The 16,102-nt window shown below is 28.9% G+C and overlaps 1 protein-coding gene across 5 annotated transcripts in view; it reads right to left on the bottom strand.

Moving 5' to 3' along the window:
- LOC107444070 (testicular acid phosphatase homolog) overlaps window positions 1-14,682 on the bottom strand; it is a 31,787-nt gene extending 17,105 nt beyond the window's left edge. For 2 of the 5 annotated variants that reach the window (XM_043042398.2, XM_071180136.1), the window contains exons 1-2: window positions 14,399-14,680; window positions 11,193-11,288 (exon numbers count right to left, since the gene is read on the bottom strand). In XM_043042398.2, the coding sequence (XP_042898332.1) occupies window positions 11,193-11,288; window positions 14,399-14,614 (312 nt within the window). In that variant the 5' untranslated portion in view covers window positions 14,615-14,680. Of the gene's footprint in view, window positions 1-846; window positions 943-3,585; window positions 3,739-6,135; window positions 6,217-11,192; window positions 11,289-14,398 lie in introns of all 5 variants that reach the window. The other 3 variants (XM_043042401.2, XM_043042399.2, XM_043042397.2) reach the window with 3 other exon arrangements.
- Window positions 14,683-16,102: the final 1,420 nt, after the last annotated feature.

Genomic DNA, 16,102 nt, shown 5'->3' with positions numbered 1-16,102 from the left:
AAAGTTCCATGTTGTTATTTGGAAAATTACACTCCTGATATAAAGGAACATTAACTGAAATTAAATTCACAGATGAAAATATAAAATATAATAGCTATTATAAATTATGTATCCAAGGAATAGTAAAATTATATCCAAGATTTAGCAAATGTAAAGAAAAACTTGTGATAAAACTATTAATCGCCAACTCGCCAAGAAGACTAAGACGGTGAGTTCACGTGGATATTAAAACGTATGAAGATAGTAACTGCTATTTGTTACTGTTGAGTAACAAATAACTGTTGAGATGTGAGATAACTGTTGTGATGAGAACTGTTGAGATAACTGCGATAGTAACTGTTGAGTAATACCATAATTTACACGCAAATCTTCATGCCTCAAGTTTTAGTAAAATACATTGAAACACGCAAGCATTTTATACCACAAAGAAATTAATTGTGGTTTTTGCATCCCAGCATTTTTAACTAGCCAAAGAATATTCCAGGATCTTATCTCCCCTAGTGTGGGATAAGATAGTGAGCTCACTTAGTTGTTGAAACATATGACAGCGACCCATGTGCTATCATATGGTTCAGGTTCTTGACCACTTACTCTATAGGGAATAAACTTTTCTACATTCTGAACAGCTCGTGTTGGAGAACCATCGGTAGATTTATCTTTCGAACACCGTAACTTCTTTGTGGTCAAGAGCTTGATTCAAGATGCCACGCATCAAGACTCGAGGCAAAAGTTGCTAGCGGGTGGCCTTACTTTCAGCCAAAGATAGAGAGAATGAATTTCGTATTAAACCTAAAAACATGAATGAAATTTGCACTAAAATAGTTGACAAGTATATAAATAAGGTACCTTATGCTTCGCTATATAAGCTTGACCTTCCGGGGAGTTAATTATTCTTTTCTCCTCCGCATCTGTTGTAGGACAGAAGCTCCCCGTGTCTAAATCCTTAAAGAGTATTTATATTAGTAGAAAAATAATTTATTTTCGAGGCGTAACCAGCTTAGGAATCAAAAGAAAATGAGTGAAGTTGAGATTACAAAACATTAAAGTGGACATTACGCAATAGACGCAACGTTTTGTTCGTCTATATCTAAATATACAACTTTTATAATTTAATATTTTAGAAAGAAACTATTCGACCGATTTCATCCAAATTTTGTATTTTGTCATTCAAAATTACGCATTTTAAAATGATGTAGAAATTTGCCGTAATTTAAATTTTTTTCATATTTAACAAATAAAATAATAAAAAATTAGCAAATAATTTTTTTTTAAATTCTTTTTTACGTAATAATTTTTGGATAAAAAAAAATTTATAATTATGTGAAAAATTTTTTGTATTCGCCTCAAAAAATCCTCTAGTTATTAACGTTATGCGTTCCAAACTTTCGAATTCATACTCTCGAATTCGTATTCAATTTTTTTTTTTTTTTTAATTTTCACCTGCCTAAAACTATTGGGACCATAGAGCTGAAATAAAAGTGGAGCAATCGTTCTGTTATATATCTACATCCCTCGTCGTCCCTAATAACATCAGAGTCCCCCCCTCCCCTCTCTTTCAGCAATTTTTACGGAGAGCGAAGGGCGTCGCGTGACAATTGAAATGAGTTCTCTTTTCTGATAGATTATTATAACAGAATATTATTATAACAGAAGTTAAAAATCAAAGTATTTTCTATTAAACTTCAAAGTTTTTTAATTGTGAAAAAAGTACTTCCTAATTAACTAATAATACTTTATCTTTGTTAAAACTTATTTTAATAAAAAAAAATTTCATGTTTAAAAAAAACTACAATTAATTCAAATAATTTTTATTATTGAAAGTTTGTTCACTTTTATTAATTATTCTTGTGATATATAATTTACAAATTATAAAAGTATGTATCGCATATTAAAATTCATCGTTAGAGAGCGATTTAGTTAAAAAGTTTTTTATTTAAGATAATTTTTTTATACATTTATAAACTAGATTTATAATTTAACATTGCGTATGTGTTTTGTAAAAGATAGTTTCCTCAAACATATATTTTTAATTTTCACAATTTATTGTAGTTACAAGCATCCATAAATTAATTTTACAGAGAATATAAATTTATTATGTAATTATTTATAATGATTTATAACTTACAGATATATATACAGATTAATTACATTACATAGATGGCAATTAAAGGACAGTAGAATTTTCAAAATAGTATGACTTTTATGCAAATTCTCTGTCAATGAGTAAAATATTTACGCATAATTAATTTCAGAGTTTTTTTTCGTTTTTTTCTTTCATTGTGAATGAAACAAAATAAAATAGTAAAATATGTACTTGCAATAATCATCTATCACTTCTTAATATAATCTATCATTTCTGTAATTGTAATTTGTAATTTTATTTCAACTTTAGATCTGCTATGATAGGATAAAAGAGCCTTAATATTTCTGAAAGTATTTCCAATTTTTTTATGTATCATTAAAATTTTTAAAAAATCAGATGATTTTGATTGTAAAGTACCTGATAATTTCATTTAAGAACTAATAATCAAACGGCAAAAATCTCTGATTTAATTATCGAATCATTTTGTATTAATCTTTCATAACTCTTCTTTTGTCTAAGAAAATGTATGTTATGTTCATTTATATAGTAAATAAAAATAATTGTAATTCCACAAAGTGATAAATGACGAAATCTATAAGGTCGTACTTAGACAAATTTTCCTTTACAACCAAATGCAACACGGTAAATCCCACATTTTAAGATTTTTGACTTCTAAATTCAGGCATTGATTTTCTTCCAATAAAATAACAAGGAGAAACGGAAGGTAGAATTTCTTTCACCACTCACCCTCAAGTCATGTTTTATTCTGAGGAAGAAAATTTTCTTGATGCGCGTGCTCTACTATACATCATAGCTCTATGATTGGGACCTGATTTTTCAGGTTGCAGCTACTCCCGCCAGCTCATATTTTGAAGATCAGAAATTTGAATCGGTCGACAAAAAGGCATGTTTTTCAGAGAAAGTCCGTTTTTGCGACTTATATTGTAAGATTGAGTTCAAGTACTTGAAAATTCGATCATTAGATCAAAAGTTATTTTTGATGCTCACTTTTTTTTTTTAGGCTTTTGGTGTCGTAATGTTATAATGTTAAAGTATTGAAATGTGAAGCATCAAAATTTTTTTTTTCCAATTCAACGAATGAATTGTTGTGTTTCTAGACAAAGAGACTGATTTTTAATGGTTTCAATCTTTGACATCAATAAAGATGGTATTTGTCAGTGTTCTTTTTAGCTAAATTTCTGTTCTTTAGTTAAATTTTTGTCTTTTTAGCTTTTAATAGATATTTTTTAACTTTATTTTTTTTTCAAACATTTGAAAAATATGTACTACAGACGTCAAAACGAAACATCATGAATTTCTAAACTATTTTTGAAATAATAAATTTTCATTGAGTTAAAAAAAAATTAATAATACGCTGCAATTATATTTAAAACAATTCTGCTTTCCAACTTCGCATTTTTCGAAGTTTCGCACCTTGTTGGAAAAAAAATATTGCGCAAAATCGCCTCAGAATTATAAAATGAAATGCAAGGTTTCTTTACTTTGTCGATCTCTTTCGGGACAGAATGTACAGGTAAAGGCTGCCAATCAACATTTTTGCTGAATTTAAATTCATCAGTAGGGGCATAAAAAGATGCAAGGAATGATTCAGTACTTTCAAGGCAACGATCGTACTCAGAGCTATTGACATTGATCTAAGGGAAATAAAACAAAAATTAATATTTTGTGTTTTAGCTATGAAAACAAGATAAGATGAAAGACACTTATTAAATGCCTCCTTAAATCGTGACTTTTTCTTTAAAGTACTGTGACAAGAGTACAGAGTTGTTTAACATGCAGCACGCATGAAACTTAAAATTTCAGTCTTGTTTTTTACATTTATATTTTATAATCTTTGCTCTCTCCTACCTTCCCATCCATCTATCTATCTATCGATCCAATGATATTTCAGAAACTATTCTCCCAACTTACAAAAGTAGTGGTCATTAGAAAAAGAGAGAGAGAGAAAAAACAGCAATAGTAATACCATTTCATACATAGATTATTTTCGAAAGGTGTAAAATATTCTATACAAATACGATTTTTTAACAGCTACATTATCTCGCCAAAAGCATTCGAACATCCACCAAAACAAGTGAATCTGGTTCTAAGGCGTTTGTCCTGGCCCCCTAGTTTATGCGATTGGAAACGCATGTGGACTTTCTGAACTATGCTGATCTCTTAACTCTATGGCAATATTTCATAAGACGGCACATTTCTCTTCCAGTAATGTAATTGCTCCATTCACATATCGAGACTTGCGCCTCCATGATTGGACAATAAGGGTATACAAAAGCTGAACTGGCCATTTCAGAATTCCAATTTAAGTTCCATAGAACACCTTCACTGCCGTGCAATTGAAAAATCAACGCAAGCGACAAAGAATTCAAATTTGGGATTTTTATATATTAGGCATCTTTATATGGTAAGCTGCATAGTGCAAAAAAAAAATTATTTTTCAAAAATAAAATTTGTTATATCAGTTTTTCGAAATTCTATATTAGCGTTCACAGCATTGGCAATACAAGGAAAATAGTTATCAAGTCACTTTTCTCGGAATCAATCGTGAAGCACTTACGTTGTTTTTTTGAATTGCACGGCAGTTTAATACGAATAAGAATGCAGATTCCATAACCGGGCCAAACTAGATCACGAACTCACTGCCAGCATTTACTTTAATTGTGATGGACACATTCATATGGTCAGCTATCAAATACTGGTGGAAAGTCTACAAAAGCATGTGCAGGCGGACTTACATGATATTAATTTATGCTTTGGGAATATCTGAGTCCTGCATCACTGGGTGTCCGGGTACTTTTGGCCTAATAGTGTGTAAGATATTATATATAAGATTGCTTCTTATTTAAGAAAAAGTGAATAGTGGTGAGCAGATTATAATTAAGAACAGTAAAAGCTTTATCATGGTATATTTCACTTGTTTTTATTAATCAGTACAATAAAAGATTCCAGTCATGGATATTTTATTCTTCCGGTTTTCCATTTAACAAACAACACGAGAATTTTTTATTTATTTATGTATTTTTTTTTTATTGGAGGTAATTCAATCTCAGAAAATCTCATGGAAATTCGGAATGGATATCTGATGTATCAATTTTATTGAAATCTTGATGTATAAATTTCATGGAAATCTGAAGCATGAAATCTGACATGTCAATTAAATGAGAATAGTAAATGTAACTTGATGGAAAACGTGAAGTTAGAAGATTTCATATTTGCTGAATGTTATACAAAATAATTGCTGTAGCACAAAGCTGAAAGTTAAAATTTCAGAAAATCATTAGAATACATTATTTTAAAGACATTTTTCAGAAAATAAAAAAAGGGGTAAAGTGTAAAAGAAAGAGCCAACTTTTTTTTTTTTGGATCAATGTGGTGTTCCTAAACTTTTTAGTTTGTGTTAAGCGCATTAGAGAAATAAAACCTGATCATCAGTAAGAAAAGTTGATTTGAAAAAATTTATTACATGAAACATATATTTCTTTCCCTATAATAAAAAAGCGGGGCCTAATTTGTGCTCGAATCATGTTGATTAAAAGATGCAATTCTTAAAAAAAGGAAAAGAAAAAAATAAGCTTTGAAGTTCCATGACTAGAATGCTTTAAGTCTGAAAAAAAAATGAACATTTTGAGGACAAAATAGATAGGAGATAAAATTTTAACAAAGGAATAAGTAACTTTTAGAAGAATGAGAATATCAGTTCTTGAATTGTAAGAGTTATTAATAAAAAATTATGATTTTTTTTTTAATCACACTCACAAACAGTGAAATATTTATAGATTTCATTAATGTAATTTATGTTAATTATAAAATAATTTTGATATTTATATGAATGATTATACTACTTCATGTCACCAATCAATACAACTTTTTTTTTTTATCATGGCTGAAATCGAATTTTTTCAACTTTTTCTTAAGTACTTCATGATACCATTTCATATAATTCATAAAATTGACACAAATAAAAAATTTATTTAAAAAATGTTTAAGTTATAAAAATATTGTTTGCAAAATAGGATGCCTTTATGTATTACCTCTATGGGATTTGTAGTTAAAAATTCTCTGTACATGTATCGTAGTTGTTGCCCTAAAACATAGAGTTGTAATTTTCCTAGCTGAAATAAACAATAAATTAATAAATATTTTCATACAGAAGATTCAAGCAATATTGATTTTTAGGTGCTTTCATTTATATAGTTTCATACATTCATACATGTACAGTAGGGAACCGATTATCCGGAACGATCGGGACCATCGCTATTCCGGATAACTGATTTTTCCGGTTTTCTGAATCGTTACAAAAACCCGTTTTTTTATTGTTAAATCCAACTGAAAAAAAAAATTGGAAATATCTTAAACAGAAGAAAAAACGATGAAGTAATACACTAATTATTATTTCCAAAATGATGGTATGGTAAACATCTTTAAAAAAAAACGAAAAATCCTAAAATCTTATGAGGAAAAAAAATTTTTTTTAATTAAAAATGGCGGGAAAATTTACCGAATTTCGTTCTGGTTTTTTGGTTTCCGGATAACGGGTTCTGTACTGTATTTAGAAATTTATGAAATTGTGTTTCTCAAACTATAATCATTTTGGAACTAAAGAACTAACTAAAACATTGATATATTTGTATAATAATTTTCTCTAGCCTTTCGGAAATTCGTACAAGCACAAGAATAATTTTAACTCTAAAAAGTTGATACCCTAGACACTTGTTACTCAACACTACCCTATAATAATGGAAGATAAACCTAGAGTTTTTGACATTTTTTTAAAAATTTCTCAATAAATACTAAAAAAGATTATTTTATAACTATAAAGATGTCTAGTTCATGCGATTTTTCCTACATAGCAATAAAATTTAAAGCTTTCAGAGGTTTAGAAGACCGACAATAAATTACGGAACAAAACAAGTATTTTTGAGCACGCTATGCCAGAAAATCAAGCAATAAGCTTGTAACTTGTACTGGTTACTTAAGATGCTATTTTTAATAACTGCATAAAATTTCGTAAACCTAGAGTATATTTTTACGGAATTATGGACATTTTTATAAAAAAGTAATTTTTTTGTCTAACGATTTTTTGCTATAACGTTATAAATATTCATAAGAATCCAACAATATTTTTGGAATAATTTAAAATTAATTACAAAATTATTTATTTAAATTTTAAGAAAATCGTTGAAAACTGTGCAAGATATAAGTTTTTAAGGTAGTTCCTTTATACTGCGCGTGCACGAATAAATTTTTAAAAAAAAATTCTTAATTTTATAAAGAATCGTATTTGGCAAAGAATGAAAAAAATTTTGATTTAAATATTATAAAAATTTAAAAAGTTTCGAGCGATTTTCTAAGTAGTTTTTGTGCTTTTTGTTAGAAAGCCCAAAACGATCAGGGGCTTTCAATAAATTTTATTTTGTTTCATAAAACAAAATTTAATAACAAATACGAATACCTTATAATAATCGTGAACAAAGAACAAAAATGTGATGGTATAAGGAAAGACGACATGCGAAAGAAAACATACTTTTATGGAGGATGATCCCCCACAATAACAGTTTTAATAAATCTTGTTTAATAGTAAAAAATCAAATTTCAGGAAAACCTCTGATCGTTTTGGGGTATCTATCAGCAGGTACAAAAATTACTATGAAAATCGCTTGAAACTTTTTAAATTTTTTGAATATTTAAATCAAACTTTTTTCATTAATAGCCAAAAACGATTCTTTACAAAATTAAGAAGAAGAAAATTTTTTTTTAATATTTCTGTGCATGCGCAGTATCTAATTTAAATACTTATATCTTATCTAAGTTTTTAATTAACTTTTTTTTAATTTTAAATAAAAAAATTTATAATTTTTTTTAAATTGCTCCAAAAATATTGTTTAATTCCATTGAATATTTATGAAGTTATAGCAAAAAACGTAAGACAAAAAGTTAATTTTTTATAAAAATATCCATAACCCCATAAAAATGTATTCTAGATTTACGAAATTTTATGCAGTTAAAAATATATAACAACTTAAATAGCCAACACAAGTTACAAGCTTATTATTTGATTTTCTGGCATAGAGTGTTCAACAATACTTCTTTTTCTTTTTTCGTAATTTTAAGTCGTCAGTTTCCTAAACCTCTGAAAGATTTAAACCTTTTTGCTAAGAATCAAAAATCGCATAAACTAAACATCTCTAAAGTCATAAAATAATCTTTTATATATTTCTTGAGAAATTTTAAAAAAATGTCAAAAACTAAAAGTGTCTTTTCCATTATCGTAGGGTAGGGTAGTTGTTACTCTGGAAGTTGGTACACCAGAAAGTATTAGTTTGAGGATTTAAGTTCTCAACAAAGTCTTAAAGTTTTTTCCGAGTTTTATGTATTTAATCAGATTGCGAGACATAAATCGAACTAAAAAAATGCTAGAAACAATAACAAACGCATTAAGTAAATTGAATGAGTTTATCTTATGAATATTATCGCTTACTTAGGCTATTCATTTGTTTAAGCATCGATTATCTATGTATAAGGTTATTTTGTTTTCATCTCGGTGTCATTCTAAATATTGAAAAAGTTAGAAACCGATAGTCAGTAAAGATAAACCCCTGCAATCGATAATTATAACTTTTTAACGATTGAATAAACTGCGTTTAGGAATGAAATAAACATTAACTTGGAAACCTATTCATGTTTTTCTTCCGCCATTGATGAAAGACTTGCGTTTAGCTTCATATGGTTAATTATGATAATTATGAATAGGAACTATAGAGCAATATGGGGGGAGGAGCTTTTTTTTAAGGGGGTTAATTTTGTAACACACTTCTCGTAGATGATCAGTTGTATATATGTTATCGCGCAAAACCTGGAAATTCGTTAATGTCACTTTACCCAGTTAATCTGCAGATTTACTGATTCGTTCCGTTTAAGTGCCGAGTCAGGCGTTTCCGCATTTTACCTAGGTAAAGCCCATTAACGGCATCTGTTTCGATGCAAAAGTTTATTTCTCAATTTCTTGTAATTATATTCTAATTTAATTATCATAATTATTATTTTATTGCAATGATATTTTTAACCGTTTGATTTGTTGATAATCGTTATTTAATTGATTGGTTATTGGACTTCATCTAATTTGTTGATTTGTATCGACTTGATCCTTTAGATATCGAAAACTAGATAAATAACATGTTAATGTAAGCTTGCAGAAATGCTGTTGCTGTTCCTTTAACAGATTACCCTAGTTAATTGGGCAAAACCTAGATAATGAACTAATTGATTGAATAACTGATTTCTGCACTTTAAATATGCATTGAAAACTTTTTCCGCTCGTTTTTGAAGAAAGTCATGAAAAGAAGGTATACAAATATGATATTCGAAAAACAGTTTTGGGCTTAAAATTTGATTTCTCAGGAACTATTCGACCAATTTCGATTAAATTTTGCATTTAAAATTGTATATGGTGTAAAAATTCGTATACCTTACTATTCAAAAAATTTTCGACTCTTCTTAAATAAAATAATAAAAAAATAATAAATAATTACTNTAATTTTGAAAATTTAGTCACTCAGGACCACTTTTCGTGGAATCGCCCTTTACCTAGCCAATCTGCAGATTTACTGATTCGTTCCGTTTAAGTGCTGAGTCAGGCGTTTCCGCAATTTACCTAGGTAAAGGCCATTGACGGCATCTGTTTTGATGCAAAAGTTTATTTCTCAATTTCTTGTAATTATATTCTAATTTAATTGCCATTAATTCAATTATCATAATTATTACTTAATTGCAATGATATTTCTAACTTGATGATATTTCTAACTATTTCTAACTTGACTTCTATTCTTGATTTGTTAATAATTGTTATTTAATTGATTGGTTATTGGAGTCCATTTAATTTGTTGATTTTTATAAACTAGATCCTTTAGATATCGAAAACTAGATAAATAACGTGATAATTTAAGCGTGCAGAAATGCTGCTGCTGTTCCTGCAAAAATCTTATTTTCACTTAAGCGAGTGCCCAGTTAGGTAATGTGCAGATTATCGAGGCAATTTGAGAAATGAAACAATTTCTGGCACTTTAACAGATTACCCTAGTTAATTGGGCAATACCTAGATAATCTGCTGAATAACTAAGTATTGCATTTTAAATATACATTGAAAACTTTTTCCCACTCGTTTTTGAAGAATTTCGTTGGAAGGAGGAATACAAATATGATATTCGAAAAACAGCGGAAATTTTGGGCTTAAAATTTGATTTCACAGGAACTATTCAACCAATTTCGATTAAATTTTGCATTTTGCCATTCAAAATTGTATATGGTGTAAAAATTTGTATACCTTACTATTCAAAAAATTTTCGACTCTTCTTAAATAAAATAATAAAAAAATAATAAATATTTACTAAAGATGTATTTTGCATTGAATTATCTTTGGATCAAGGAATTTTATAACTATGTTTAAGAATTTTTCAATTCGCATAAAAAGTTTCCGAAATACAGCGAAATGCGCAAATGCGCAGAGAACAAAATTAACATTGCAAAAAGTAAAATTAACATTAGGGTGTTAAAAATTTGGGCTGTTCTCCTGACCAAACAACTGGGATCACATATTTCCCAGATTGAGGGTACCCTCTAAATTTTAACTGTTAGAAATTCGAATCCATCGAAAAAAAGCTATATTTATTCAGAGAAAGTATGTTTTTGAGTCTGATTTCATAACTTAAAATATCGTCTGCACTAATTATTTAGCATATTTGAGATTACCTCCTCAAACCGTTAAGATTGAGTCATGGAACGTGACGATCCAATCATTAGATCAAAAGTTATTCAAGGTGATCCGTTTATTTTTTTGTTTGAGGACTCTACATATTTCTTTCAATTAAATTGCACTTTTAGTATTATTACTTTTCAAGTCCAGTATTTCTTTATAATTTTCATACATTTTCAAATTATCACTTAATATTTTATGTCGACCCGCATCGATCGTTTGCAATGAATGGAATATGAAAAATGATTGATTGAGGTTCTAATGTTTTACACTTCGAAACATAAAATTATATAAAAAAGGAAACAGTAAAAATTGCAGCGACTAAGTTTTAGATCTTACCTTAGTTAAGGCTCCTAAGCCACCAGGCCAGATAGATACAGGATTAGGATCAGTAGGATAGAGTCTTAAAGGAGCGCGATCTCCGTGTCTGAAAAGCTGCACAGACGATAACAAATTATGAATACAATCAAGATTTAGAAAAATAACAGTAAAGTTTTGTGAAATGGAAGTGAAATTGACCACTTACTTAAAGAAATCCACATAATAATCTGCAAAATTCTAGGTTTTAATAATTTTTGAACTCATGTGATTGATGCATGTGGCTAATCCTTCGAATTTCTTGAAACTTAATATACAGGAAAAGCCAATCTTTAGATCAAAAATTCATAATGCGTTCTAGTTCTTATTTCGCGTAAATATATAAATAATAATTTAATGCTTAAATGCACTTTGGTGATAAATTAATAATACTATTTTAAGCAAGTATTAGTTTGGGTAATCGTGTATCAAGTTAAAATATTCATAATTTAATTACTTTTAAATTTTATTTATAAGACATATGAATTAAAATTCACTCACATTTTTAAAAAAACTGCTCAAATCAAAGATTTTTTTTAATAATTTTTTTATAATGTATACATTAAAATTGAAAAAAATCTTAGTATGTTTAAAAAAATTGTTGTTTAAACCGGAATTTTTGTCATTTGTCATATCTAACTCATTATAGGTTACAGGGCTACATTTCATGTCCTAAAAATAGCCATAATTATAATTTTTCTGTAAAAAATTTCATTATTTTAAAATTCATAATTTACTGTCATTTTATTTTTATTTAACAAACTTTATATGAGTCGTTTAGTTTCAGAACTCGCTAAGCGCCGTCTATATTGTTTTATTTATTTATTTATTTTTACTTTATGTGCAAAAAACTTTTTTTTTACAGATTTGACATATAAGTTCCTTTCAGATAATAACTTATGTTAGAGCCGCGATGGCTCAGGGGATAGAGCTTTCGCCTTCCAATGAGGTGAACCGGGGATCGATCCCGGCGATGACTGGTTGATACGAATTCCGCATCCGGCTTGCACCGACCACAGTACTGACGTGAAATATCCTCAATGGTAGGTGGATCATGGGTTAGAGTTCCCTTGCAGCCAGGCTAACCGTGGGAGGTTCTCGTGGTTTTCCTCTCCATGTAACGCAAATGTGGGTTAGCTCCATCAAAAAGTCCACCACGAAGGCAAATTTCTCTCAATACTGGATCCAGGAGTTTCCTTGTCTTCTGGATTGGGTTAAAAACTACAAGACTACGGAGTTGAACATTAGTAGTCGTAAGCCCATAAAATTAGGTTGGCTGTTCAACTACGGTTATTAAAAAAAAACTTATGTTCTATTCTTTATATTTTACAGAAAATGAAATTACTTCTACTACAGAAGTGTTAAGGTGTCTTAAAACTAGACGACTCGTATGAAGCTAAATATCCTACAACAATAAAATGACAATAACTAAGTATAAAAAACATTTTAAGTATTTAAAAATAAAATTCGATTAACAAAAATTAAGAAAATAAATATTTTTTTAAATGAAATACTGAGTGTTTCATAATTCCCATCCTGAATATAGTCTTTTAAACAACTTGCCAAAAGTAAAGTAAAAAAAGTAAATACATTTGGATTCATTAATTAATATTTTTTAAACGTAAAAGAAACCAAAACACTAGTCAAATTTGTCAAATCACTCATAAAATAATGCGAGATAAAACATATCTAAACCAGTTTTGATTGCCTGTTTGAAACTTTGAAAGAAACATACCATCACCATTAAATTACTCACTATTTTTTCCGGCAATTAAACAATTTTTGATGTTTACTGTCTCATTTACTTTAATAGTGATTCACTAGGTTTTGATCCCGTTTGAATTTATTCCATACTTAAATATTAATTGACGACTTCTAATCTATTTACTTTTTTAACCTCTTTTATATAAAAGGATTCAAACAATATGTAATAAGGGCGATCATTATGCAGCTATTAACCCTTTGACGTAAATGGGGCAGCTATATATTTTTGTACAACACTCTAATTACAGACAAAAATGTATTATATATTTTGGTATTTTTTAATTATAAAAAACAGCTTATTAGTTACACAAAAAAAATTTTTGACTACCGGAATTACATTTGTACTAAAAAGTAAAATTCAAAAAAATTGTTAGGAAAAATATTTTTATTACTAATCAAAAAGGTATCAATAATTGAATTTGCAAATTAAAGAAATGTCAAAGATGAAAAACTGTTTCTCTTAGATCTATATAACTTCAAATGAGTGCATATTTGAAAAATTATTGTTTGGAAGTGAGTCATGTTTGGAAGATTTTACATTTAACTCACAAAAAGACACCGGTGTTTCGTACTGTATTTCATAAGCATAAATTATTAATATGCTAAATATAATATTTTTTATCTTATTTTAATCTTAACTAATACAAAATATTGAAAAAAGTATGATAAAAAGTTTAATAAAAACTCTGCGTAAAATGGTTAGAGTTTCATAACTAAAAGGCTCACTTATAAAACAACTATTATATGTCTGGACTTCAATAACTTAAAAAGTTTTTTTAAAAAAAATTATCTCGCCAATTTGGCGAGGTTTTTCCATCTAAAGTAAAATCGTTAAAATCAATGAAAAATTTTCATTTATGGTAAATTTTTATGAGCCCAGACAATGCAGCGGTGCTGGCAAAAACCAGAAAAACAGTCCTGCAATCAAATTCACTTCAATTATAAAAACAGCAAATTATACGCTAAAAAAACATTATTTCATGTAATAAAGCCTTCGAAAAACGGAACTGTTATAAAAACAGCATATTAAACGCTTTATTTCATGTGACGACAGAGCCTTCGAAAAACGGAACGAACAATTGCAAAAACAGCATATTATACTCTAAAAAAGAATTATTTCATGTAAAAAAAGAGCCTATGAAAAACGGAACAATTATAAAAACAGCATATTATACGTTAAAAGTATTATTTCATGCGACGACAGAGCCTTCGAAAAACGGAACAATTACAAAAACAGCATATTATACTCTTAAAAAGAATTATTTTATGTAAAAAAAGAGCCTACGAAAAACGGAACAATTATAAAAACAGCATATTATACGCTAGAAAGCATTATTTCAGGTGACGACAGAGCTTTAAAAAAAACTAAGTAAAAAAATCGTTAATTAATACCACAATCAATAAATTGTAGAAATTTGACTAACCACTTGCACCAAGAGAAGCTCTTTGCATTCTTTATCTGCAGCATCTTCCTGCGTCATTAACACGATCAACAAAACAAAAAACGTCCACCGAATTATCATCATAAATTCGAAAACGAAATATATCTCTAGTCTATCTATCCAACAAGACCGCAGATAAAATAATTCCGAAATCACAGAAATGAAGGAACAGCTGACGGATGAAGAAACATTGAGCATGAAATGAATTTAACATTAGTCAGCATTGTGTAGTAATGTTCGTATATTGTTATTAAAGAGGCTGATGTAAAGCTTATTAAATTCGTCGAAGATAAGTTAGATAAAATTGCAGAGATAAAGGTGAATAAGTACAGGTATAACATTACGTTACGCATTTGGAGCCGTATGGGCAAACAATTATTCGATCAAATGCGATGAATTCGGCAAAAATATTATTATAGTATGTTATTAAGCGTAAACCTTTTTCCTTAAAAATAGGCTAATTTTAAACAAACTCGAAGCACCGCAAAATAAAAATGAATAAATAAAAACGCTGATTTTAGGGTAAAGCTAAAGTAATTTTAAATACTTTTTGTGGAAAATAAATTCAAACTTTATAAAAAGGAAGCCGTAGTGGCTAAGAGGATAGAGCTTTCGCCTTCCAATGAGGTGAACCGGGTTTAAATCCCGGCGAAGGCTGGTCGATACGAATTCCGCACCTGGCTCGCACCGACCACACTGCTGACGTAAAATATCCTCAGTGGTAGACGGATCATGGGTTAGATTCCCCTGGCCGTCAGGTTAACCTTGGGAGGTTTTCCTCTCCATGTAAAGCAAATGCGGGTTCGTTCCGTTAAAATGTCCTCCGTGAAGGCAAATTTCCCATAATACTAGATACAGGAGTGCCCTTGTCTTCCGGATTGAGTTCAAAATTGCAAGTCTACGGAGTTGAACATCAGTAATCGTAAACCAAAAATTGGGTCAGCTGTTCAACGACGGTTATGAAATAAAATAAAAACATTTTTTAAAAAATTCTGTTTTTATAATTCCATTTTTTAAAACGATTTCTTAATTTCTAAATTTTGATTTCTATAATCCAAAATGAATAGGTACGTTTTAAATTAATTGTGATAAAAACCGCGCAAGCTGAGAGAGCCAAATCACGGCAGACTGCATCTCCAAGCGCTATTGAAGGTTTGTGAGGATTTCGTTAATTAAAGAATCTGTATTCGTATGAACGAAAAAAGATGCCAGAGCATGAAGGTGGGCTCATGCGATAGGGTTAAAATTAGTTTTGATGCTATTAAAATTAAATTTATGCCCTAAATTCCAACAATGTGTGGCAATAGATAATTTATCGAATTCATGAAGACGGACATATACAATCATGCTCCCTTAATCTACAAATACTATCGTTTATATATATCTAATCAAAGAATGAAACTGATTTACACAGATTCAGAAAAAGACAAAATAAGAAATTAGCATTTAAAATAATAAGTCAAAATGGAAAAGTTCTAAAAGCAGAAAACCAAATTTGTCTTATTTTAATAATTTTGAACCACAAATCAAGCAGAAAACGAAGAATATTTAAAGATATGTATGTTAACAAAACAGCACTTCATCAGGGGACATATTATTAAATATATTTAAGGAACTAAAATATAATTTTATTATTTGTGTTGTTGACAAAACATCTAATAATTTTTGCTTTATTTGCAAAAACTT

Source organism: Parasteatoda tepidariorum, chromosome 4 (genome assembly GCF_043381705.1).
Source record: "Parasteatoda tepidariorum isolate YZ-2023 chromosome 4, CAS_Ptep_4.0, whole genome shotgun sequence".
Taxonomy (NCBI): domain Eukaryota; kingdom Metazoa; phylum Arthropoda; class Arachnida; order Araneae; family Theridiidae; genus Parasteatoda; species Parasteatoda tepidariorum.
This window is presented reverse-complemented; position numbering and strand designations above follow the sequence as displayed.